The sequence below is a fragment of the Bidens hawaiensis genome, unplaced genomic scaffold, assembly GCF_021521415.1.
Source record: "Bidens hawaiensis isolate Kalapana, Puna unplaced genomic scaffold, B.hawaiensis_p1.1 tig00419431_1, whole genome shotgun sequence".
Lineage (NCBI taxonomy): Eukaryota > Viridiplantae > Streptophyta > Magnoliopsida > Asterales > Asteraceae > Bidens > Bidens hawaiensis.
The window spans coordinates 1,436-27,099 of record NW_027504858.1 but is presented as its reverse complement, the minus strand read 5'-3'; the positions used below and the strand labels follow the sequence as shown (position 1 = coordinate 27,099).

The 25,664-nt window shown below is 33.9% G+C and overlaps 4 protein-coding genes and 1 pseudogene across 4 annotated transcripts; all 5 read left to right on the top strand.

Annotated features, from left to right (window-relative positions):
- Positions 1–1,136: 1,136 nt before the first annotated feature.
- LOC143608794 (putative indole-3-pyruvate monooxygenase YUCCA11) lies at positions 1,137–2,566 on the top strand (annotated as a pseudogene).
- A 3,886-nt stretch (positions 2,567–6,452) lies between these two features.
- Positions 6,453–7,883, top strand: LOC143608793 (putative indole-3-pyruvate monooxygenase YUCCA11). The gene is made up of 4 exons (XM_077083734.1): positions 6,453–7,067; positions 7,190–7,423; positions 7,511–7,633; positions 7,710–7,883. The coding sequence occupies exons 1-4, from the start codon at positions 6,453–6,455 to the stop codon at positions 7,881–7,883; spliced, it is 1,146 nt and encodes a 381-aa protein (XP_076939849.1).
- A 3,885-nt stretch (positions 7,884–11,768) lies between these two features.
- On the top strand, positions 11,769–13,199 carry LOC143608792 (putative indole-3-pyruvate monooxygenase YUCCA10). The gene is made up of 4 exons (XM_077083733.1): positions 11,769–12,383; positions 12,506–12,739; positions 12,827–12,949; positions 13,026–13,199. The coding sequence occupies exons 1-4, from the start codon at positions 11,769–11,771 to the stop codon at positions 13,197–13,199; spliced, it is 1,146 nt and encodes a 381-aa protein (XP_076939848.1).
- A 3,884-nt stretch (positions 13,200–17,083) lies between these two features.
- Positions 17,084–18,514, top strand: LOC143608791 (putative indole-3-pyruvate monooxygenase YUCCA10). Its single transcript, XM_077083732.1, has 4 exons — positions 17,084–17,698; positions 17,821–18,054; positions 18,142–18,264; positions 18,341–18,514. The coding sequence occupies exons 1-4, from the start codon at positions 17,084–17,086 to the stop codon at positions 18,512–18,514; spliced, it is 1,146 nt and encodes a 381-aa protein (XP_076939847.1).
- A 4,575-nt stretch (positions 18,515–23,089) lies between these two features.
- LOC143608787 (putative indole-3-pyruvate monooxygenase YUCCA10) lies at positions 23,090–24,519 on the top strand. Its single transcript, XM_077083728.1, has 4 exons — positions 23,090–23,704; positions 23,827–24,060; positions 24,147–24,269; positions 24,346–24,519. Exons 1-4 carry the CDS (start codon positions 23,090–23,092, stop codon positions 24,517–24,519), a joined length of 1,146 nt encoding a protein of 381 aa, XP_076939843.1.
- The last annotated feature ends 1,145 nt before the right edge of the window (positions 24,520–25,664 follow it).

The window sequence follows — 25,664 nt, the reverse complement described above, 5'->3', positions numbered from 1 at the left end:
CTCAACGCTCAGAGAACGCGGTTAGAGCTAGGCACTTAAGTGATGATGGGGATGATGAAGACAAAAGCACGCTTAGACCAAAAGAGACTAAAAGCTAGAACGAAACTTATAAACAAGATAAAGCCAGCACTAGCTTTGATCTTTACATTGGCAATGACAGGGTGGGTGCTCAAAGATTTGGAAAAGGGAGGCCATTTGTTTTTAACAAGGCAACTAAAGTTTAGGGAATGATACAATTATCCTATTTAATTAAATTTAATTATGCTATTTGCATTATGTAACCCTAAGACATTAGTTGTATTAATACGCAATTATCCTAGGTATTAATAACTGTTAACCAGTTTATAACCATAGTTAAAGCTATGTTACCGTTAAACGCTTTACATAACTACCTTTGTGTATTTTAAAAGATTTGTTTGTATCCGTTTTATTCACCACGTTAATCAAAATCTTCGTTTAACCATCATATCGTCGTTCACATGTGTTCTATCAAATTAACTATCGAAACCGTTCCCATGTATTCCAACATGTTTGAATCGCTTCACTTTATGGTTGTTATTTGCTTTCAATTTTAAACTTAGTTTAACCACGTGTGCGGAAGGTTTAATTCAATTGAATACATTTTACATATCGCATACATGATTTTTGCATGATATTTGAATATGATACTAACGACTATCGTAAATTAGAGTGTTTAAATGTATTTGTTTCGACTCTGTCTCATGTTTGAACTTGACACGACGACTCCGGTGCTCTACAACCGCATATGATAATACACGAAATCTCATCTTTTACTTATTTGTAAAGATATTAATTACCATATTCATGTGTTCACACATTAAGCCAATATGAACGTGTAGATTCTAGTCAAGTAAATTAAGTTTGTAACGTAAGTTCTAAAAGTTTTTTTTTTACAAAAAAGCAGGAATACTTCAATGAATAATAACTCAGAAATTTTAGCGCGGATGACATTTCAAACTTTTAAAAAATAAGTTTTTCAGTAACGGTTCCAATAAAGGTGGGAAATAGTCTCTTTTGCCTCCTTTTTGTAATTCCTATAAAAAGGGTATGTGCATTGTGCATTACATATTGCATCAATAAACATACATTATTCATTAGAAAGAGCTTGAAAGAAAATGAAACAAGAAACAGTTGTTGTGATAGTCGGAGCAGGACCTGCCGGCAGTGCAACATCAGCATGTCTCAATCTTCTTTCTATCCCAAACATTGTTCTTGAAAGGGAAGATTGCTATGCATCTTTATGGCAAAAAAGGCTTATGATCGCTTAAAGCTTCACTTGGCTAAAAGCTTCTGTGAACTCCCTCATATGCCATTCCCTTTGTCCGCACCCACATTTGTACCAAAAGACATGTTTGTTCAATACTTGCAAAACTATGTGTATCAGTTTAATGTAGCTCCGTTGTACCAACGCAGCGTTGAGAATGCATGGTATAATAGGATTGCACAAAAATGGGTGGTTACCGCCAAAAATTGGATTTCGGGTTTGGTCGAGGAGTACGTGTGTGAGTTTCTTGTGGCGGCAACCGGTGAAAATAGCGAAGGTATTATTCCTAATGTTAATGGTTTAGATAGCTTCAAAGGATTGTTCATCCATTCGAGCGAGTATGATAATGGAAAAAGATTTGGACACAAAGATGTGCTTGTAGTTGGTGCTGGAAATTCGGGCATGGAAATTGCATATGACTTGTGCAATTGGGGTGCTCAAACATCAATAGTTGTTCGTAGCCCGGTATGCGCGCTAAACGCTCTCCCGCGTGATTTTTAAATATAAAGTTGTCGCCGTTTTATATAATAAAAGCATATTTTTGATAATTATAATATTGTATGCTATTCTTTTTGTTGTTGTGACAGATACATGTGCTTACCAAGGAGCTAGTGCAACTCGGAATGTATATACTAAAATATATTCCTTGCTCTTTCGTGGACAAGATGGTCCTAATGTTGAGTAAGTTGTTGTATGGAGATCTTGGTGTATATGGAATACAAAGGCCATTCAAAGGACCATTCATGATCAAAAATGAAACCGGACGATCACCTATTATCGATGTTGGGACAATTTCAAAAATCAAAACAGGAGACATTGAGGTAAACCCCTCTATCATGTTTTCATATATATCTAATAACATTAAAACATTAACTAGCGATCATGCTGTTATTTTTTTTCGTCTCTAGGTAATGACGGCTATTGAAGAAATAAAAGGTGATCAAATCAAATTCACAAATGGTCAAGAGAGACAATTTGATGCCATTGTCTTTGCTACGGGTTTTAAAAGCACTGTGCGAAAATGGCTTAAGGTAACTAAAGTTATAACACTTAATTTGTTTACTTAACCTTTTGTTTTTTAATCTTAGCATTTTCGGTTTGATCTAGGATGATGGAGGGCTCTTCAACGAGAATGGAATGCCAAAACATAAAAGCCCTAATCATTGGAAAGGGGAACATGGTCTTTATTGTGTTGGATTTGCGAGTGCCGGATTATTTGGTATCTCAAATGATGCGAAAAACATTGCTGATGATATCTTCAACATTGTTCATGGGAACTAAGCTCCTATCTAGAAAATGTAGGTTTGAATGTTGTCGTGTAGTCGTTTACGATTACTACGTACCAGTTTAATGATTTTACTATTTAAATGCTTGTTTCCTTTATAATTATGCATTTATATCATCGGATATATTTTGATTGGTATTAAATTTATCTCCATGTTTACATTGTATTACTATGGTAACTATAATACGATCAAAATAGCCTAAATATGAAATTTCTACATATTTAGTACCATTTACAAAAAAGTATATAAATACGTACAATTTATCAAAAAACTAAAAATGTTTTGTTTTTTTTTTAAACTTATCCAACTAGTTTTATACATGTTTGGTGGACTTGTGGTTTAATGTCATAATGTCATGAACACGTACATTACAAAATTAGTGTAAGACCAAAATACAAGCCGTTTATCTTACAAGTAAAAATACTGACCTGCGACATTATAAGAATCACAAAAAGATGTCAATATAGTTTAGTCATTTCGATAACATAAAATTGCATACAAAGTCATTAATGAAATATTACATGAGTGCTAAACAGTTTAGCTCCGTAGCAACTGATCAGTCTCATTTTTGCTTTACAAATCCAGATTCCAGATATAGAATAAGTTATGTATTTCTCAATAACAATACCCAACCATTAGTTAGTCTGGTGGTTGGGTACTTTGCCATAATAATGTGAAAAAATATGTCATAATGTTATAAAAGTAACAGAAGACATGAAAATCTGTTCTGATGGAATAAATACACCTTAGAAGAGTGTGTATTACGTGCCTAGCGTTGATAATAATAATAATAATATATTAATCCTAAAACAATTAACTAAACAAGGATTTAAAGTCATATTTAAAGGAGATTTATGTCACAATTAATCTGAATATTGATGGGGAAGATTCAAATGGGTCAGAGGCGTTTGAAAGTGAAGAGGGGCGAGTATTTGGCAAATTACTTTGACGCGATTGATTTGCAGGCCCAACAAGACTCAAGAATGGAAGAAGATTACTCAACTCTTCCAGCAATATCGTTAATAAGTGACTGTATGAATCTGTTAAACACTTTGCAGGCTTATAAATCTCATTTACAAGTTAATGAGTTCATAAATATGTTCTAGGAACTCGTGGAATGGTACCACAAAGTGTACCTTAAATACTATTTCGAGAAGCCCATTCCATCGTACCTGAGCGATGGTACAGAAATATATTTATATGATCTATTAATGATGGCAATGTTACATGGAAGATATGTAGAAGCAACAGCGAACAATGCCTGGACCTACATATCTTGAAGGCTTGTAGTGAACATGATAAATGAAGACCAAATCGGGAACCTCGTCTGCACCACCCGGTTTCAAGAAAAAAAAGATGGCCATGTAAAGAAGATGAAGACCTAAGATTGTTTGTGATTAAGGGGGACAATGAAGTATTAATCACATACAGATACTAAAGATATAATGATATGTGTATTATTATGTAGGGTGCAGTACGCTAATGCCTTAACGTACGGTATGCCAGATGCTCAAAGGCAAAAAACAAAGGAAAAAACCTAAAACGCTCAGAAAACGCTCACAAAAATTTAAACGCACAAAAACGGTCTTTGTGAAAAAAAAGTGAAAAATTGATCGATTAACCATTCAAAACTGTTTTTTTTTTGGGTAAACCAATGATTGATTGGATATGTATTGACGATTCCGAGATGTTTGGATGTGATTTCATGGATCGATTCGTGAAAAAATGGATTCCCGTACGTATTGTACGTTAAGGCATTATTGTATTGGATCTTTTCCCTTATTATATAAATATTAATTATTAACAGGGGAATATATATAATTTTGTAATTAGGCCCGTTAGGCAGTTAGGGGTACAATAGCTGTCGTTTGTAAACGTCGTTTAGATAAAAGCGATGTGAATCGGTGTGTCGATTTACAAAGCGACGCCTCATATGTATATATATGGCTGGCTATACAATTGTAATCGAATCATCAGTGTAAACAATAATAATTTCCATTCCATATACAATCTCTTGTTCATAATTTCTGTTTACAATCATCAATTAGTTTGTCTGTTTGTGGCTTCTATGATTGATTACCAATAGAAATGAGCATATTTGACAAATCTTTTCTGATTCCTAGTGTGTTTTACACGCCTGATCTTGACAAGAATATATTAGGTCTGGATCAATTACGACTCCACGTATTTAATATCATCTTGAGGGATCGGTGTGTTACTTGTCGAATATGTTTGAAAGCAGGAGTTCAATACGGACGGATGATGATGTACACAAAGTATGGAGAGAATTGAAGATGAATGATATGAACAGAGAAAGGAGGAGTATTTGGATGGGTACTTTGCAAATTGATGAAGATGCAAAGAGATTTACGCAGGGAGGATTCACTTACATTGAATCATTTGATGGAATATGTTACTTTCTTAGCATATTGTAGGATCCAACCTCTATTCATTAACATCGGTCCATTCTCAAACCTAAATTTTCTGTTATGACATAACGGTTTGCACACTGTTACTTGAGCTGATCAAATTTGTTCCCATCATGTTTTGAGAATGACAAGGTTATTGATTTATTTGATTTATATGAGTTTGTTAAGAAAAAAAAAGAAGGTGGCTATAGACATATCATATAAGTGAATTTAACATGTGGGGTGTAATAGCAACCAACTTGGGAATACTGGTTGAAGATGTGATTATGCTTAGGATATATATACATTCAGTATTTGGATGTTTTAGTTTGGAACCTCAACGCTCAGAGAACGCGGTTAGAGCTAGGCACTTAAGTGATGATGGGGATGATGAAGACAAAAGCACGCTTAGACCAAAAGAAACTAAAAGCTAGAACGAAACTTATAAACAAGATAAAGCCAGCACTAGCTTTGATCTTTACATTGGCAATGACAGGGTGGGTGCTCAAAGATTTGGAAAAGGGAGGCCATTTGTTTTTAACAAGGCAACTAAAGTTTAGGGAATGATACAATTATCCTATTTAATTAAATTTAATTATGCTATTTGCATTATGTAACCCTAAGACATTAGTTGTATTAATACGCAATTATCCTAGGGATTAATAACTGTTAACCAGTTTATAACCATAGTTAAAGCTATGTTACCGTTAAACGCTTTACATAACTACCTTTGTGTATTTTAAAAGATTTGTTTGTATCCGTTTTATTCACCACGTTAATCAAAATCTTCGTTTAACCATCATATCGTCGTTCACATGTGTTCTATCAAATTAACTATCGAAACCGTTCACATGTATTCCAACATGTTTGAATCGCTTCACTTTATGGTTGTTATTTGCTTTCAATTTTAAACTTAGTTTAACCACGTGTGCGGAAGGTTTAATTCAATCGAATACATTTTACATATCGCATACATGATTTTTGCATGATATTTGAATATGATACTAACGACTATCGTAAATTAGAGTGTTTAAATGTATTTGTTTCGACTCTGTCTCATGTTTGAACTTGACACGACGACTCCGGTGCTCTACAACCGCATATGATAATACACGAAATCTCATCTTTTACCTATTTGTAAAGATATTAATTACCATATTCATGTGTTCACACATTAAGCCAATATGAACGTGTAGATTCTAGTCAAGTAAATTAAGTTTGTAACGTAAGTTCTAAAAGTTTTTTTTTTTACAAAAAAGCAGGAATAATTCAATGAATAATAACTCAGAAATTTTAGCGCGGATGACATTTCAAACTTTTAAAAAATAAGTTTTTCAGTAACGGTTCCAATAAAGGTGGGAAATAGTCTCTTTTGCCTCCTTTTTGTAATTCCTATAAAAAGGGTATGTGCATTGTGCATTACATATTGCATCAATAAACATACATTATTCATTAGAAAGAGCTTGAAAGAAAATGAAACAAGAAACAGTTGTTGTGATAGTCGGAGCAGGACCTGCCGGCATTGCAACATCAGCATGTCTCAATCTTCTTTCTATCCCAAACATTGTTCTTGAAAGGGAAGATTGCTATGCATCTTTATGGCAAAAAAAGTCTTATGATCGCTTAAAGCTTCACTTGGCTAAAAGCTTCTGTGAACTCCCTCATATGCCATTCCCTTTGTCCGCACCCACATTTGTACCAAAAGTCATGTTTGTTCAATACTTGCAAAACTATGTGTATCAGTTTAATGTAGCTCCGTTGTACCAACGCAGCGTTGAGAATGCATGGTATAATAGGATTGCACAAAAATGGGTGGTTACCGCCAAAAATTGGATTTCGGGTTTGGTCGAGGAGTACGTGTGTGAGTTTCTTGTGGCGGCAACCGGTGAAAATAGCGAAGGTATTATTCCTAATGTTAATGGTTTAGATAGCTTCAAAGGATTGTTCATCCATTCGAGCGAGTATGATAATGGAAAAAGATTTGGACACAAAGATGTGCTTGTAGTTGGTGCTGGAAATTCGGGTATGGAAATTGCATATGACTTGTGCAATTGGGGTGCTCAAACATCAATAGTTGTTCGTAGCCCGGTATGCGCGCTAAACGCTCTCCCGCGTGATTTTTAAATATAAAGTTGTCGCCGTTTTATATAATAAAAGCATATTTTTGATAAATATAATATTGTATGCTATTCTTTTTGTTGTTGTGACAGATACATGTGCTTACCAAGGAGCTAGTGCAACTCGGAATGTATATACTAAAATATATTCCTTGCTCTTTCGTGGACAAGATGGTCCTAATGTTGAGTAAGTTGTTGTATGGAGATCTTGGTGTATATGGAATACAAAGGCCATTCAAAGGACCATTCATGATCAAAAATGAAACCGGACGATCACCTATTATCGATGTTGGGACAATTTCAAAAATCAAAACAGGAGACATTGAGGTAAACCCCTCTATCATGTTTTCATATATATCTAATAACATTAAAACATTAACTAGCGATCATGCTGTTATTTTTTTTCGTCTCTAGGTAATGACGGCTATTGAAGAAATAAAAGGTGATCAAATCAAATTCACAAATGGTCAAGAGAGACAATTTGATGCCATTGTCTTTGCTACGGGTTTTAAAAGCACTGTGCGAAAATGGCTTAAGGTAACTAAAGTTATAACACTTAATTTGTTTACTTAACCTTTTGTTTTTTAATCTTAGCATTTTCGGTTTGATCTAGGATGGTGGAGGGCTCTTCAACGAGAATGGAATGCCAAAACATAAAAGCCCTAATCATTGGAAAGGGGAACATGGTCTTTATTGTGTTGGATTTGCGAGTGCCGGATTATTTGGTATCTCAAATGATGCGAAAAACATTGCTGATGATATCTTCAACATTGTTCATGGGAACTAAGCTCCTATCTAGAAAATGTAGGTTTGAATGTTGTCGTGTAGTCGTTTACGATTACTACGTACCAGTTTAATGATTTTACTATTTAAATGCTTGTTTCCTTTATAATTATGCATTTATATCATTGGATATATTTTGATTGGTATTAAATTTATCTCCATGTTTACATTGTATTACTATGGTAACTATAATACGATCAAAATAGCCTAAATATGAAATTTCTACATATTTAGTACCATTTACAAAAAAGTATATAAATACGTACAATTTATCAAAAAACTAAAAATGTTTTGTTTTTTTTTAAACTTATCCAACTAGTTTTATACATGTTTGGTGGACGTGTGGTTTAATGTCATAATGTCATGAACACGTACATTACAAAATTAGTGTAAGACCAAAATACAAGCCGTTTATCTTACAAGTAAAAATACTGACCTGCGACATTATAAGAATCACAAAAAGATGTCAATATAGTTTAGTCATTTCGATAACATAAAATTGCATACAAAGTCATTAATGAAATATTACATGAGTGCTAAACAGTTTAGCTCCGTAGCAACTGATCAGTCTCATTTTTGCTTTACAAATCCAGATTCCAGATATAGAATAAGTTATGTATTTCTCAATAACAATACCCAACCATTAGTTAGTCTGGTGGTTGGGTACTTTGCCATAATAATGTGAAAAAATATGTCATAATGTTATAAAAGTAACAGAAGACATGAAAATCTGTTCTGATGGAATAAATACACCTTAGAAGAGTGTGTATTACGTGCCTAGCGTTGATAATAATAATAATAATATATTAATCCTAAAACAATTAACTAAACAAGGATTTAAAGTCATATTTAAAGGAGATTTATGTCACAATTAATCTGAATATTGATGGGGAAGATTCAAATGGGTCAGAGGCGTTTGAAAGTGAAGAGGGGCGAGTATTTGGCAAATTACTTTGACGCGATTGATTTGCAGGCCCAACAAGACTCAAGAATGGAAGAAGATTACTCAACTCTTCCAGAAATATCGTTAATAAGTGACTGTATGAATCTGTTAAACACTTTGCAGGCTTATAAATCTCATTTACAAGTTAATGAGTTCATAAATATGTTCTAGGAACTCGTGGAATGGTACCACAAAGTGTACCTTAAATACTATTTCGAGAAGCCCATTCCATCGTACCTGAGCGATGGTACAGAAATATATTTATATGATCTATTAATGATGGCAATGTTACATGGAAGATATGTAGAAGCAACAGCGAACAATGCCTGGACCTACATATCTTGAAGGCTTGTAGTGAACATGATAAATGAAGACCAAATCGGGAACCTCGTCTGCACCACCCGGTTTCAAGAAAAAAAAGATGGCCATGTAAAGAAGATGAAGACCTAAGATTGTTTGTGATTAAGGGGGACAATGAAGTATTAATCACATACAGATACTAAAGATATAATGATATGTGTATTATTATGTAGGGTGCAGTACGCTAATGCCTTAACGTACGGTATGCGAGATGCTCAAAGGCAAAAAACAAAGGAAAAAACCTAAAACGCTCAGAAAACGCTCACAAAAATTTAAACGCACAAAAACGGTCTTTGTGAAAAAAAAGTGAAAAATTGATCGATTAACCATTCAAAACTGTTTTTTTTTTGGGTAAACCAATGATTGATTGGATATGTATTGACGATTCCGAGATGTTTGGATGTGATTTCATGGATCGATTCGTGAAAAAATGGATTCCCGTACGTATTGTACGTTAAGGCATTATTGTATTGGATCTTTTCCCTTATTATATAAATATTAATTATTAACAGGGGAATATATATAATTTTGTAATTAGGCCCGTTAGGCAGTTAGGGGTACAATAGCTGTCGTTTGTAAACGTCGTTTAGATAAAAGCGATGTGAATCGGTGTGTCGATTTACAAAGCAACGCCTCATATGTATATATATGGCTGGCTATACAATTGTAATCGAATCATCAGTGTAAACAATAATAATTTCCATTCCATATACAATCTCTTGTTCATAATTTCTGTTTACAATCATCAATTAGTTTGTCTGTTTGTGGCTTCTATGATTGATTACCAATAGAAATGAGCATATTTGACAAATCTTTTCTGATTCCTAGTGTGTTTTACACGCCTGATCTTGACAAGAATATATTAGGTCTGGATCAATTACGACTCCACGTATTTAATATCATCTTGAGGGATCGGTGTGTTACTTGTCGAATATGTTTGAAAGCAGGAGTTCAATACGGACGGATGATGATGTACACAAAGTATGGAGAGAATTGAAGATGAATGATATGAACAGAGAAAGGAGGAGTATTTGGATGGGTACTTTGCAAATTGATGAAGATGCAAAGAGATTTACGCAGGGAGGATTCACTTACATTGAATCATTTGATGGAATATGTTACTTTCTTAGCATATTGTAGGATCCAACCTCTATTCATTAACATCGGTCCATTCTCAAACCTAAATTTTCTGTTATGACATAACGGTTTGCACACTGTTACTTGAGCTGATCAAATTTGTTCCCATCATGTTTTGAGAATGACAAGGTTATTGATTTATTTGATTTATATGAGTTTGTTAAGAAAAAAAAAGAAGGTGGCTATAGACATATCATATAAGTGAATTTAACATGTGGGGTGTAATAGCAACCAACTTGGGAATACTGGTTGAAGATGTGATTATGCTTAGGATATATATACATTCAGTATTTGGATGTTTTAGTTTGGAACCTCAACGCTCAGAGAACGCGGTTAGAGCTAGGCACTTAAGTGATGATGGGGATGATGAAGACAAAAGCACGCTTAGACCAAAAGAAACTAAAAGCTAGAACGAAACTTATAAACAAGATAAAGCCAGCACTAGCTTTGATCTTTACATTGGCAATGACAGGGTGGGTGCTCAAAGATTTGGAAAAGGGAGGCCATTTGTTTTTAACAAGGCAACTAAAGTTTAGGGAATGATACAATTATCCTATTTAATTAAATTTAATTATGCTATTTGCATTATGTAACCCTAAGACATTAGTTGTATTAATACGCAATTATCCTAGGGATTAATAACTGTTAACCAGTTTATAACCATAGTTAAAGCTATGTTACCGTTAAACGCTTTACATAACTACCTTTGTGTATTTTAAAAGATTTGTTTGTATCCGTTTTATTCACCACGTTAATCAAAATCTTCGTTTAACCATCATATCGTCGTTCACATGTGTTCTATCAAATTAACTATCGAAACCGTTCACATGTATTCCAACATGTTTGAATCGCTTCACTTTATGGTTGTTATTTGCTTTCAATTTTAAACTTAGTTTAACCACGTGTGCGGAAGGTTTAATTCAATTGAATACATTTTACATATCGCATACATGATTTTTGCATGATATTTGAATATGATACTAACGACTATCGTAAATTAGAGTGTTTAAATGTATTTGTTTCGACTCTGTCTCATGTTTGAACTTGACACGACGACTCCGGTGCTCTACAACCGCATATGATAATACACGAAATCTCATCTTTTACTTATTTGTAAAGATACTAATTACCATATTCATGTGTTCACACATTAAGCCAATATGAACGTGTAGATTCTAGTCAAGTAAATTAAGTTTGTAACGTAAGTTATAAAAGTTTTTTTTTTTACAAAAAAGCAGGAATACTTCAATGAATAATAACTCAGAAATTTTAGCGCGGATGACATTTCAAACTTTTAAAAAATAAGTTTTTCAGTAACGGTTCCAATAAAGGTGGGAAATAGTCTCTTTTGCCTCCTTTTTGTAATTCCTATAAAAAGGGTATGTGCATTGTGCATTACATATTGCATCAATAAACATACATTATTCATTAGAAAGAGCTTGAAAGAAAATGAAACAAGAAACAGTTGTTGTGATAGTCGGAGCAGGACCTGCCGGCATTGCAACATCAGCATGTCTCAATCTTCTTTCTATCCCAAACATTGTTCTTGAAAGGGAAGATTGCTATGCATCTTTATGGCAAAAAAAGGCTTATGATCGCTTAAAGCTTCACTTGGCTAAAAGCTTCTGTGAACTCCCTCATATGCCATTCCCTTTGTCCGCACCCACATTTGTACCAAAAGACATGTTTGTTCAATACTTGCAAAACTATGTGTATCAGTTTAATGTAGCTCCGTTGTACCAACGCAGCGTTGAGAATGCATGGTATAATAGGATTGCACAAAAATGGGTGGTTACCGCCAAAAATTGGATTTCGGGTTTGGTCGAGGAGTACGTGTGTGAGTTTCTTGTGGCGGCAACCGGTGAAAATAGCGAAGGTATTATTCCTAATGTTAATGGTTTAGATAGCTTCAAAGGATTGTTCATCCATTCGAGCGAGTATGATAATGGAAAAAGATTTGGACACAAAGATGTGCTTGTAGTTGGTGCTGGAAATTCGGGCATGGAAATTGCATATGACTTGTGCAATTGGGGTGCTCAAACATCAATAGTTGTTCGTAGCCCGGTATGCGCGCTAAACGCTCTCCCGCGTGATTTTTAAATATAAAGTTGTCGCCGTTTTATATAATAAAAGCATATTTTTGATAAATATAATATTGTATGCTATTCTTTTTGTTGTTGTGACAGATACATGTGCTTACCAAGGAGCTAGTGCAACTCGGAATGTATATACTAAAATATATTCCTTGCTCTTTCGTGGACAAGATGGTCCTAATGTTGAGTAAGTTGTTGTATGGAGATCTTGGTGTATATGGAATACAAAGTCCATTCAAAGGACCATTCATGATCAAAAATGAAACCGGACGATCACCTATTATCGATGTTGGGACAATTTCAAAAATCAAAACAGGAGACATTGAGGTAAACCCCTCTATCATGTTTTCATATATATCTAATAACATTAAAACATTAACTAGCGATCATGCTGTTATTTTTTTTCGTCTCTAGGTAATGACGGCTATTGAAGAAATAAAAGGTGATCAAATCAAATTCACAAATGGTCAAGAGAGACAATTTGATGCCATTGTCTTTGCTACGGGTTTTAAAAGCACTGTGCGAAAATGGCTTAAGGTAACTAAAGTTATAACACTTAATTTGTTTACTTAACCTTTTGTTTTTTAATCTTAGCATTTTCGGTTTGATCTAGGATGATGGAGGGCTCTTCAACGAGAATGGAATGCCAAAACATAAAAGCCCTAATCATTGGAAAGGGGAACATGGTCTTTATTGTGTTGGATTTGCGAGTGCCGGATTATTTGGTATCTCAAATGATGCGAAAAACATTGCTGATGATATCTTCAACATTGTTCATGGGAACTAAGCTCCTATCTAGAAAATGTAGGTTTGAATGTTGTCGTGTAGTCGTTTACGATTACTACGTACCAGTTTAATGATTTTACTATTTAAATGCTTGTTTCCTTTATAATTATGCATTTATATCATCGGATATATTTTGATTGGTATTAAATTTATCTCCATGTTTACATTGTATTACTATGGTAACTATAATACGATCAAAATAGCCTAAATATGAAATTTCTACATATTTAGTACCATTTACAAAAAAGTATATAAATACGTACAATTTATCAAAAAACTAAAAATGTTTTGTTTTTTTTTTAAACTTATCCAACTAGTTTTATACATGTTTGGTGGACGTGTGGTTTAATGTCATAATGTCATGAACACGTACATTACAAAATTAGTGTAAGACAAAATACAAGCCGTTTATCTTACAAGTAAAAATACTGACCTGCGACATTATAAGAATCACAAAAAGATGTCAATATAGTTTAGTCATTTCGATAACATAAAATTGCATACAAAGTCATTAATGAAATATTACATGAGTGCTAAACAGTTTAGCTCCGTAGCAACTGATCAGTCTCATTTTTGCTTTACAAATCCAGATTCCAGATATAGAATAAGTTATGTATTTCTCAATAACAATACCCAACCATTAGTTAGTCTGGTGGTTGGGTACTTTGCCATAATAATGTGAAAAAATATGTCATAATGTTATAAAAGTAACAGAAGACATGAAAATCTGTTCTGATGGAATAAATACACCTTAGAAGAGTGTGTATTACGTGCCTAGCGTTGATAATAATAATAATAATATATTAATCCTAAAACAATTAACTAAACAAGGATTTAAAGTCATATTTAAAGGAGATTTATGTCACAATTAATCTGAATATTGATGGGGAAGATTCAAATGGGTCAGAGGCGTTTGAAAGTGAAGAGGGGCGAGTATTTGGCAAATTACTTTGACGCGATTGATTTGCAGGCCCAACAAGACTCAAGAATGGAAGAAGATTACTCAACTCTTCCAGAAATATCGTTAATAAGTGACTGTATGAATCTGTTAAACACTTTGCAGGCTTATAAATCTCATTTACAAGTTAATGAGTTCATAAATATGTTCTAGGAACTCGTGGAATGGTACCACAAAGTGTACCTTAAATACTATTTCGAGAAGCCCATTCCATCGTACCTGAGCGATGGTACAGAAATATATTTATATGATCTATTAATGATGGCAATGTTACATGGAAGATATGTAGAAGCAACAGCGAACAATGCCTGGACCTACATATCTTGAAGGCTTGTAGTGAACATGATAAATGAAGACCAAATCGGGAACCTCGTCTGCACCACCCGGTTTCAAGAAAAAAAAGATGGCCATGTAAAGAAGATGAAGACCTAAGATTGTTTGTGATTAAGGGGGACAATGAAGTATTAATCACATACAGATACTAAAGATATAATGATATGTGTATTATTATGTAGGGTGCAGTACGCTAATGCCTTAACGTACGGTATGCGAGATGCTCAAAGGCAAAAAACAAAGGAAAAAACCTAAAACGCTCAGAAAACGCTCACAAAAATTTAAACGCACAAAAACGGTCTTTGTGAAAAAAAAGTGAAAAATTGATCGATTAACCATTCAAAACTGTTTTTTTTTTGGGTAAACCAATGATTGATTGGATATGTATTGACGATTCCGAGATGTTTGGATGTGATTTCATGGATCGATTCGTGAAAAAATGGATTCCCGTACGTATTGTACCTTAAGGCATTATTGTATTGGATCTTTTCCCTTATTATATAAATATTAATTATTAACAGGGGAATATATATAATTTTGTAATTAGGCCCGTTAGGCAGTTAGGGGTACAATAGCTGTCGTTTGTAAACATCGTTTAGATAAAAGCGATGTGAATCGGTGTGTCGATTTACAAAGCGACGCCTCATATGTATATATATGGCTGGCTATACAATTGTAATCGAATCATCAGTGTAAACAATAATAATTTCCATTCCATATACAATCTCTTGTTCATAATTTCTGTTTACAATCATCAATTAGTTTGTCTGTTTGTGGCTTCTATGATTGATTACCAATAGAAATGAGCATATTTGACAAATCTTTTCTGATTCCTAGCGTGTTTTACACGCCTGATCTTGACAAGAATATATTAGGTCTGGATCAATTACGACTCCACGTATTTAATATCATCTTGAGGGATCGGTGTGTTACTTGTCGAATATGTTTGAAAGCAGGAGTTCAATACGGACGGATGATGATGTACACAAAGTATGGATAGAATTGAAGATGAATGATATGAACAGAGAAAGGAGGAGTATTTGGATGGGTACTTTGCAAATTGATGAAGATGCAAAGAGATTTACGCAGGGAGGATTCACTTACATTGAATCATTTGATGGAATATGTTACTTTCTAAGCATATTGTAGGATCCAACCTCTATTCATTAACATCGGTCCATTCTCAAACCTAAATTTTCTGTTATGACATAACGGTTTGCACACTGTTACTTGAGCTGATCAAATTTGTTCCCATCATGTTTTGAGAATGACAAGGTTATTGATTTATTTGATTTATATGAGTTTGTTAAGAAAAAAAAAGAAGGTGGCTATAGACATATCATATAAGTGAATTTAACATGTGGGGTGTAATAGCAACCAACTTGGGAATACTGGTTGAAGATGTGATTATGCTTAGGATATATATACATTCAGTATTTGGATGTTTTAGTTTGGAACCTCAACGCTCAGAGAACGCGGTTAGAGCTAGGCACTTAAGTGATGATGGGGATGATGAAGACAAAAGCACGCTTAGACCAAAAGAAACTAAAAGCTAGAACGAAACTTATAAACAAGATAAAGCCAGCACTAGCTTTGATCTTTACATTGGCAATGACAGGGTGGGTGCTCAAAGATTTGGAAAAGGGTGGCCATTTGTTTTTAACAAGGCAACTAAAGTTTAGGGAATGATACAATTATCCTATTTAATTAAATTTAATTATGCTATTTGCATTATGTAACCCTAAGACATTAGTTGTATTAATACGCAATTATCCTAGGTATTAATAACTGTTAACCAGTTTATAACCATAGTTAAAGCTATGTTACCGTTAAACGCTTTACATAACTACCTTTGTGTATTTTAAAAGATTTGTTTGTATCCGTTTTATTCACCACGTTAATCAAAATCTTCGTTTAACCATCATATCGTCGTTCACATGTGTTCTATCAAATTAACTATCGAAACCGTTCACATGTATTCCAACATGTTTGAATCGCTTCACTTTATGGTTGTTATTTGCTTTCAATTTTAAACTTAGTTTAACCACGTGTGCGGAAGGTTTAATTCAATTGAATACATTTTACATATCGCATACATGATTTTTGCATGATATTTGAATATGATACTAACGACTATCGTAAATTAGAGTGTTTAAATGTATTTGTTTCGACTCTGTCTCATGTTTGAACTTGACACGACGACTCTGGTGCTCTACAACCGCATATGATAATACACGAAATCTCATCTTTTACTTATTTGTAAAGATATTAATTACCATATTCATGTGTTCACACATTAAGCCAATATGAACGTGTAGATTCTAGTCAAGTAAATTAAGTTTGTAACGTAAGTTCTAAAAGTTTTTTTTTTTACAAAAAACAGGAATACTTCAATGAATAATAACTCAGAAATTTTAGCGCGGATGACATTTCAAACTTTCAAAAAATAAGTTTTTCAGTAACGGTTCCAATAAAGGTGGGAAATAGTCTCTTTTGCCTCCTTTTTGTAATTCCTATAAAAAGGGTATGTGCATTGTGCATTACATATTGCATCAATAAACATACATTATTCATTAGAAAGAGCTTGAAAGAAAATGAAACAAGAAACAGTTGTTGTGATAGTCAGAGCAGGACCTGCCGGCATTGCAACATCAGCATGTCTCAATCTTCTTTCTATCCCAAACATTGTTCTTGAAAGGGAAGATTGCTATGCATCTTTATGGCAAAAAAAGGCTTATGATCGCTTAAAGCTTCACTTGGCTAAAAGCTTCTGTGAACTCCCTCATATGCCATTCCCTTTGTCCGCACCCACATTTGTACCAAAAGACATGTTTGTTCAATACTTGCAAAACTATGTGTATCAGTTTAATGTAGCTCCGTTGTACCAACGCAGCGTTGAGAATGCATGGTATAATAGGATTGCACAAAAATGGGTGGTTACCGCCAAAAATTGGATTTCGGGTTTGGTCGAGGAGTACGTGTGTGAGTTTCTTGTGGCGGCAACCGGTGAAAATAGCGAAGGTATTATTCCTAATGTTAATGGTTTAGATAGCTTCAAAGGATTGTTCATCCATTCGAGCGAGTATGATAATGGAAAAAGATTTGGACACAAAGATGTTCTTGTAGTTGGTGCTGGAAATTCGGGCATGGAAATTGCATATGACTTGTGCAATTGGGGTGCTCAAACATCAGTAGTTGTTCGTAGCCCGGTATGCGCGCTAAACGCTCTCCCGCGTGATTTTTAAATATAAAGTTGTCGCCGTTTTATATAATAAAAGCATATTTTTGATAAATATAATATTGTATGCTATTCTTTTTGTTGTTGTGACAGATACATGTGCTTACCAAGGAGCTAGTGCAACTCGGAATGTATATACTAAAATATATTCCTTGCTCTTTCGTGGACAAGATGGTCCTAATGTTGAGTAAGTTGTTGTATGGAGATCTTGGTGTATATGGAATACAAAGGCCATTCAAAGGACCATTCATGATCAAAAATGAAACCGGACGATCACCTATTATCGATGTTGGGACAATTTCAAAAATCAAAACAGGAGACATTGAGGTAAACCCCTCTATCATGTTTTCATATATATCTAATAACATTAAAACATTAACTAGCGATCATGCTGTTATTTTTTTTCGTCTCTAGGTAATGATGGCTATTGAAGAAATAAAAGGTGATCAAATCAAATTCACAAATGGTCAAGAGAGACAATTTTATGCCATTGTCTTTGCTACGGGTTTTAAAAGCACTGTGCGAAAATGGCTTAAGGTAACTAAAGTTATAACACTTAATTTGTTTACTTAACCTTTTGTTTTTTAATCTTAGCATTTTCGGTTTGATCTAGGATGATGGAGGGCTCTTCAACGAGAATGGAATGCCAAAACATAAAAGCCCTAATCATTGGAAAGGGGAACATGGTCTTTATTGTGTTGGATTTGCGAGTGCCGGATTATTTGGTATCTCAAATGATGCGAAAAACATTGCTGATGATATCTTCAACATTGTTCATGGGAACTAAGCTCCTATCTAGAAAATGTAGGTTTGAATGTTGTCGTGTAGTCGTTTACGATTACTACGTACCAGTTTAATGATTTTACTATTTAAATGCTTGTTTCCTTTATAATTATGCATTTATATCATCGGATATATTTTGATTGGTATTAAATTTATCTCCATGTTTACATTGTATTACTATGGTAACTATAATACGATCAAAATAGCCTAAATATGAAATTTCTACATATTTAGTACCATTTACAAAAAAGTATATAAATACGTACAATTTATCAAAAAACTAAAAATGTTTTGTTTTTTTTTAAACTTATCCAACTAGTTTTATACATGTTTGGTGGACGTGTGGTTTAATGTCATAATGTCATGAACACGTACATTACAAAATTAGTGTAAGACCAAAATACAAGCCGTTTATCTTACAAGTAAAAATACTGACCTGCGACATTATAAGAATCACAAAAAGATGTCAATATAGTTTAGTCATTTCGATAACATAAAATTGCATACAAAGTCATTAATGAAATATTACATGAGTGCTAAACAGTTTAGCTCCGTAGCAACTGATCAGTCTCATTTTTGCTTTACAAATCCAGATTCCAGATATAGAATAAGTTATGTATTTCTCAATAACAATACCCAACCATTAGTTAGTCTGGTGGTTGGGTACTTTGCCATAATAATGTGAAAAAATATGTCATAATGTTATAAAAGTAACAGAAGACATGAAAATCTGTTCTGATGGAATAAATACACCTTAGAAGAGTGTGTATTACGTGCCTAGCGTTGATAATAATAATAATAATAATATATTAATCCTAAAACAATTAACTAAACAAGGATTTAAAGTCATATTTAAAGGAGATTTATGTCACAATTAATCTGAATATTGATGGGGAAGATTCAAATGGGTCAGAGGCGTTTGAAAGTGAAGAGGGGCGAGTATTTGGCAAATTACTTTGACGCGATTGATTTGCAGGCCCAACAAGACTCAAGAATGGAAGAAGATTACTCAACTCTTCCAGCAATATCGTTAATAAGTGACTGTATGAATATGTTAAACACTTTGCAGGCTTATAAATCTCATTTACAAGTTAATGAGTTCATAAATATGTTCTAGGAACTCGTGGAATGGTACCACAAAGTGTACCTTAAATACTATTTCGAGAAGCCCATTCCATCGTACCTGAGCGATGGTACAGAAATATATTTATATGATCTATTAATGATGGCAATGTTACATGGAAGATATGTAGAAGCAACAGCGAACAATGCCTGGACCTACATATCTTGAAGGCTTGTAGTGAACATGATAAATGAAGACCAAATCGGGAACCTCGTCTGCACCACCCGGTTTCAAGAAAAAAAAGATGGCCATGTAAAGAAGATGAAGACCTAAGATTGTTTGTGATTAAGGGGGACAATGAAGTATTAATCACATACAGATACTAAAGATATAATGATATGTGTATTATTATGTAGGATGCAGTACGCTAATGCCTTAACGTACGGTATGCGAGATGCTCGAAGGCAAAAAACAAAGGAAAAAATCTAAAACGCTCACAAAAATTAAACGCACAAAAACGGTCTTTGTGAAAAAAAAGTGAAAAATTGATCGATTAACCATTCAAAACTGTTTTTTTTTTGGGTAAACCAATGATTGATTGGATATGTATTGACGATTCCGAGATGTTTGGATGTGATTTCATGGATCGATTCGTGAAAAAATGGATTCCGTACGTATTGTACGTTAAGGCATTATTGTATTGGATCTTTTCCCTTATTATATAAAAATTAATTATTAACAGGGGAATATATATAATTTTGTAATTAGGCCCGTTAGGCAGTTAGGGGTACAATAGCTGTCGTTTGTAAACATCGTTTAGATAAAAGCGATGTGAATCGGTGTGTCGATTTACAAAGCGACGCCTCATATGTATATATATGGCTGGCTATACAATGCCTGGACCTACATATCTTGAAGGCTTGTAGTGAACATGATAAATGAAGACCAAATCGGGAACCTCGTCTGCACCACCCGGTTTCAAGAAAAAAAAGATGGCCATGTAAAGAAGATGAAGACCTAAGATTGTTTGTGATTAAGGGGGACAATGAAGTATTAATCACATACAGATACTAAAGATATAATGATATGTGTATTATTATGTAGGGTGCAGTACGCTAATGCCTTAACGTACGGTATGCGAGATGCTCAAAGGCAAAAAACAAAGGAAAAAACCTAAAACGCTCAGAAAACGCTCACAAAAATTTAAACGCACAAAAACGGTCTTTGTGAAAAAAAAGTGAAAAATTGATCGATTAACCATTCAAAACTGTTTTTTTTTTGGGTAAACCAATGATTGATTGGATATGTATTGACGATTCCGAGATGTTTGGATGTGATTTCATGGATCGATTCGTGAAAAAATGGATTCCGTACGTATTGTACGTTAAGGCATTATTGTATTGGATCTTTTCCCTTATTATATAAAAATTAATTATTAACAGGGGAATATATATAATTTTGTAATTAGGCCCGTTAGGCAGTTAGGGGTACAATAGCTGTCGTTTGTAAACATCGTTTAGATAAAAGCGATGTGAATCGGTGTGTCGATTTACAAAGCGACGCCTCATATGTATATATATGGCTGGCTATACAATTGTAATCGAATCATCAGTGTAAACAATAATAATTTCCATTCCATATACAATCTCTTGTTCATAATTTCTGTTTACAATCATCAATTAGTTTGTCTGTTTGTGGCTTCTATGATTGATTACCAATAGAAATGAGCATATTTGACAAATCTTTTCTGATTCCTAGTGTGTTTTACACGCCTGATCTTGACAAGAATATATTAGGTCTGGATCAATTACGACTCCACGTATTTAATATCATCTTGAGGGATCGGTGTGTTACTTGTCGAATATGTTTGAAAGCAGGAGTTCAATACGGACGGATGATGATGTACACAAAGTATGGAGAGAATTGAAGATGAATGATATGAACAGAGAAAGGAGGAGTATTTGGATGGGTACTTTGCAAATTGATGAAGATGCAAAGAGATTTACGCAGGGAGGATTCACTTACATTGAATCATTTGATGGAATATGTTACTTTCTTAGCATATTGTAGGATCCAACCTCTATTCATTAACATCGGTCCATTCTCAAACCTAAATTTTCTGTTATGACATAACGGTTTGCACACTGTTACTTGAGCTGATCAAATTTGTTCCCATCATGTTTTGAGAATGACAAGGTTATTGATTTATTTGATTTATATGAGTTTGTTAAGAAAAAAAAAGAAGGTGGCTATAGACATATCATATAAGTGAATTTAACATGTGGGGTGTAATAGCAACCAACTTGGGAATACTGGTTGAAGATGTGATTATGCTTAGGATATATATACATTCAGTATTTGGATGTTTTAGTTTGGAACCTCAACGCTCAGAGAACGCGGTTAGAGCTAGGCACTTAAGTGATGATGGGGATGATGAAGACAAAAGCACGCTTAGACCAAAAGAAACTAAAAGCTAGAACGAAACTTATAAACAAGATAAAGCCAGCACTAGCTTTGATCTTTACATTGGCAATGACAGGGTGGGTGCTCAAAGATTTGGAAAAGGGAGGCCATTTGTTTTTAACAAGGCAACTAAAGTTTAGGGAATGATACAATTATCCTATTTAATTAAATTTAATTATGCTATTTGCATTATGTAACCCTAAGACATTAGTTGTATTAATACGCAATTATCCTAGGTATTAATAACTGTTAACCAGTTTATAACCATAGTTAAAGCTATGTTACCGTTAAACGCTTTACATAACTACCTTTGTGTATTTTAAAAGATTTGTTTGTATCCGTTTTATTCACCACGTTAATCAAAATCTTCGTTTAACCATCATATCGTCGTTCACATGTGTTCTATCAAATTAACTATCGAAACCGTTCACATGTATTCCAACATGTTTGAATCGCTTCACTTTATGGTTGTTATTTGCTTTCAATTTTAAACTTAGTTTAACCACGTGTGCGGAAGGTTTAATTCAATTGAATACATTTTACATATCGCATACATGATTTTTGCATGATATTTGAATATGATACTAACGACTATCGTAAATTAGAGTGTTTAAATGTATTTGTTTCGACTCTGTCTCATGTTTGAACTTGACACGACGACTCCGGTGCTCTACAACCGCATATGATAATACACGAAATCTCATCTTTTACTTATTTGTAAAGATATTAATTACCATATTCATGTGTTCACACATTAAGCCAATATGAACGTGTAGATTCTAGTCAAGTAAATTAAGTTTGTAACGTAAGTTCTAAAAGTTTTTTTTTTTACAAAAAAGCAGGAATACTTCAATGAATAATAACTCAGAAATTTTAGCGCGGATGACATTTCAAACTTTTAAAAAATAAGTTTTTCAGTAACGGTTCCAATAAAGGTGGGAAATAGTCTCTTTTGCCTCCTTTTTGTAATTCCTATAAAAAGGGTATGTGCATTGTGCATTACATATTGCATCAATAAACATACATTATTCATTAGAAAGAGCTTGAAAGAAAATGAAACAAGAAACAGTTGTTGTGATAGTCGGAGCAGGACCTGCCGGCATTGCAACATCAGCATGTCTCAATCTTCTTTCTATCCCAAACATTGTTCTTGAAAGGGAAGATTGCTATGCATCTTTATGGCAAAAAAAGGCTTATGATCGCTTAAAGCTTCACTTGGCTAAAAGCTTCTGTGAACTCCCTCATATGCCATTCCCTTTGTCCGCACCCACATTTGTACCAAAAGACATGTTTGTTCAATACTTGCAAAACTATGTGTATCAGTTTAATGTAGCTCCGTTGTACCAACGCAGCGTTGAGAATGCATGGTATAATAGGATTGCACAAAAATGGGTGGTTACCGCCAAAAATTGGATTTCGGGTTTGGTCGAGGAGTACGTGTGTGAGTTTCTTGTGGCGGCAACCGGTGAAAATAGCGAAGGTATTATTCCTAATGTTAATGGTTTAGATAGCTTCAAAGGATTGTTCATCCATTCGAGCGAGTATGATAATGGAAAAAGATTTGGACACAAAGATGTGCTTGTAGTTGGTGCTGGAAATTCGGGCATGGAAATTGCATATGACTTGTGCAATTGGGGTGCTCAAACATCAATAGTTGTTCGTAGCCCGGTATGCGCGCTAAACGCTCTCCCGCGTGATTTTTAAATATAAAGTTGTCGCCGTTTTATATAATAAAAGAATATTTTTGATAAATATAATATTGTGTGCTATTCTTTTTGTTGTTGTGACAGATACATGTGCTTACCAAGGAGCTAGTGCAACTCGGAATGTATATACTAAAATATATTCCTTGCTCTTTCATGGACAAGATGGTCCTAATGTTGAGTAAGTTGTTGTATGGAGATCTTGGTGTATATGGAATACAAAGGCCATTCAAAGGACCATTCATGATCAAAAATGAAACCGGACGATCACCTATTATCGATGTTGGGACAATTTCAAAAATCAAAACAGGAGACATTGAGGTAAACCCCTCTATCATGTTTTCATATATATCTAATAACATTAAAACATTAACTAGCGATCATGCTGTTATTTTTTTCGTCTCTAGGTAATGACGGCTATTGAAGAAATAAAAGGTGATCAAATCAAATTCACAAATGGTCAAGAGAGACAATTTGATGCCATTGTCTTTGCTACGGGTTTTAAAAGCACTGTGCGAAAATGGCTTAAGGTAACTAAAGTTATAACACTTAATTTGTTTACTTAACCTTTTGTTTTTTAATCTTAGCATTTTCGGTTTGATCTAGGATGATGGAGGGCTCTTCAACGAGAATGGAATGCCAAAACATAAAAGCCCTAATCATTGGAAAGGGGAACATGGTCTTTATTGTGTTGGATTTGCGAGTGCCGGATTATTTGGTATCTCAAATGATGCGAAAAACATTGCTGATGATATCTTCAACATTGTTCATGGGAACTAAGCTCCTATCTAGAAAATGTAGGTTTGAATGTTGTCGTGTAGTCGTTTACGATTACTACGTACCAGTTTAATGATTTTACTATTAAAATGCTTGTTTCCTTTATAATTATGCATTTATATCATCGGATATATTTTGATTGGTATTAAATTTATCTCCATGTTTACATTGTATTACTATGGTAACTATAATACGATCAAAATAGCCTAAATATGAAATTTCTACATATTTAGTACCATTTACAAAAAAGTATATAAATACGTACAATTTATCAAAAAACTAAAAATGTTTTGTTTTTTTTTAAACTTATCCAACTAGTTTTATACATGTTTGGTGGACGTGTGGTTTAATGTCATAATGTCATGAACACGTACATTACAAAATTAGTGTAAGACCAAAATACAAGCCGTTTATCTTGCAAGTAAAAATACTGACCTGCGACATTATAAGAATCACAAAAAGATGTCAATATAGTTTAGTCATTTCGATAACATAAAATTGCATACAAAGTCATTAATGAAATATTACATGAGTGCTAAACAGTTTAGCTCCGTAGCAACTGATCAGTCTCATTTTTGCTTTACAAATCCAGATTCCAGATATAGAATAAGTTATGTATTTCTCAATAACAATACCCAACCATTAGTTAGTCTGGTGGTTGGGTACTTTGCCATAATAATGTGAAAAAATATGTCATAATGTTATAAAAGTAACAGAAGACATGAAAATCTGTTCTGATGGAATAAATACACCTTAGAAGAGTGTGTATTACGTGCCTAGCGTTGATAATAATAATAATAATATATTAATCCTAAAACAATTAACTAAACAAGGATTTAAAGTCATATTTAAAGGAGATTTATGTCACAATTAATCTGAATATTGATGGGGAAGATTCAAATGGGTCAGAGGCGTTTGAAAGTGAAGAGGGGCGAGTATTTGGCAAATTACTTTGACGCGATTGATTTGCAGGCCCAACAAGACTCAAGAATGGAAGAAGATTACTCAACTCTTCCAGCAATATCGTTAATAAGTGACTGTATGAATCTGTTAAACACTTTGCAGGCTTATAAATCTCATTTACAAGTTAATGAGTTCATAAATATGTTCTAGGAACTCGTGGAATGGTACCACAAAGTGTACCTTAA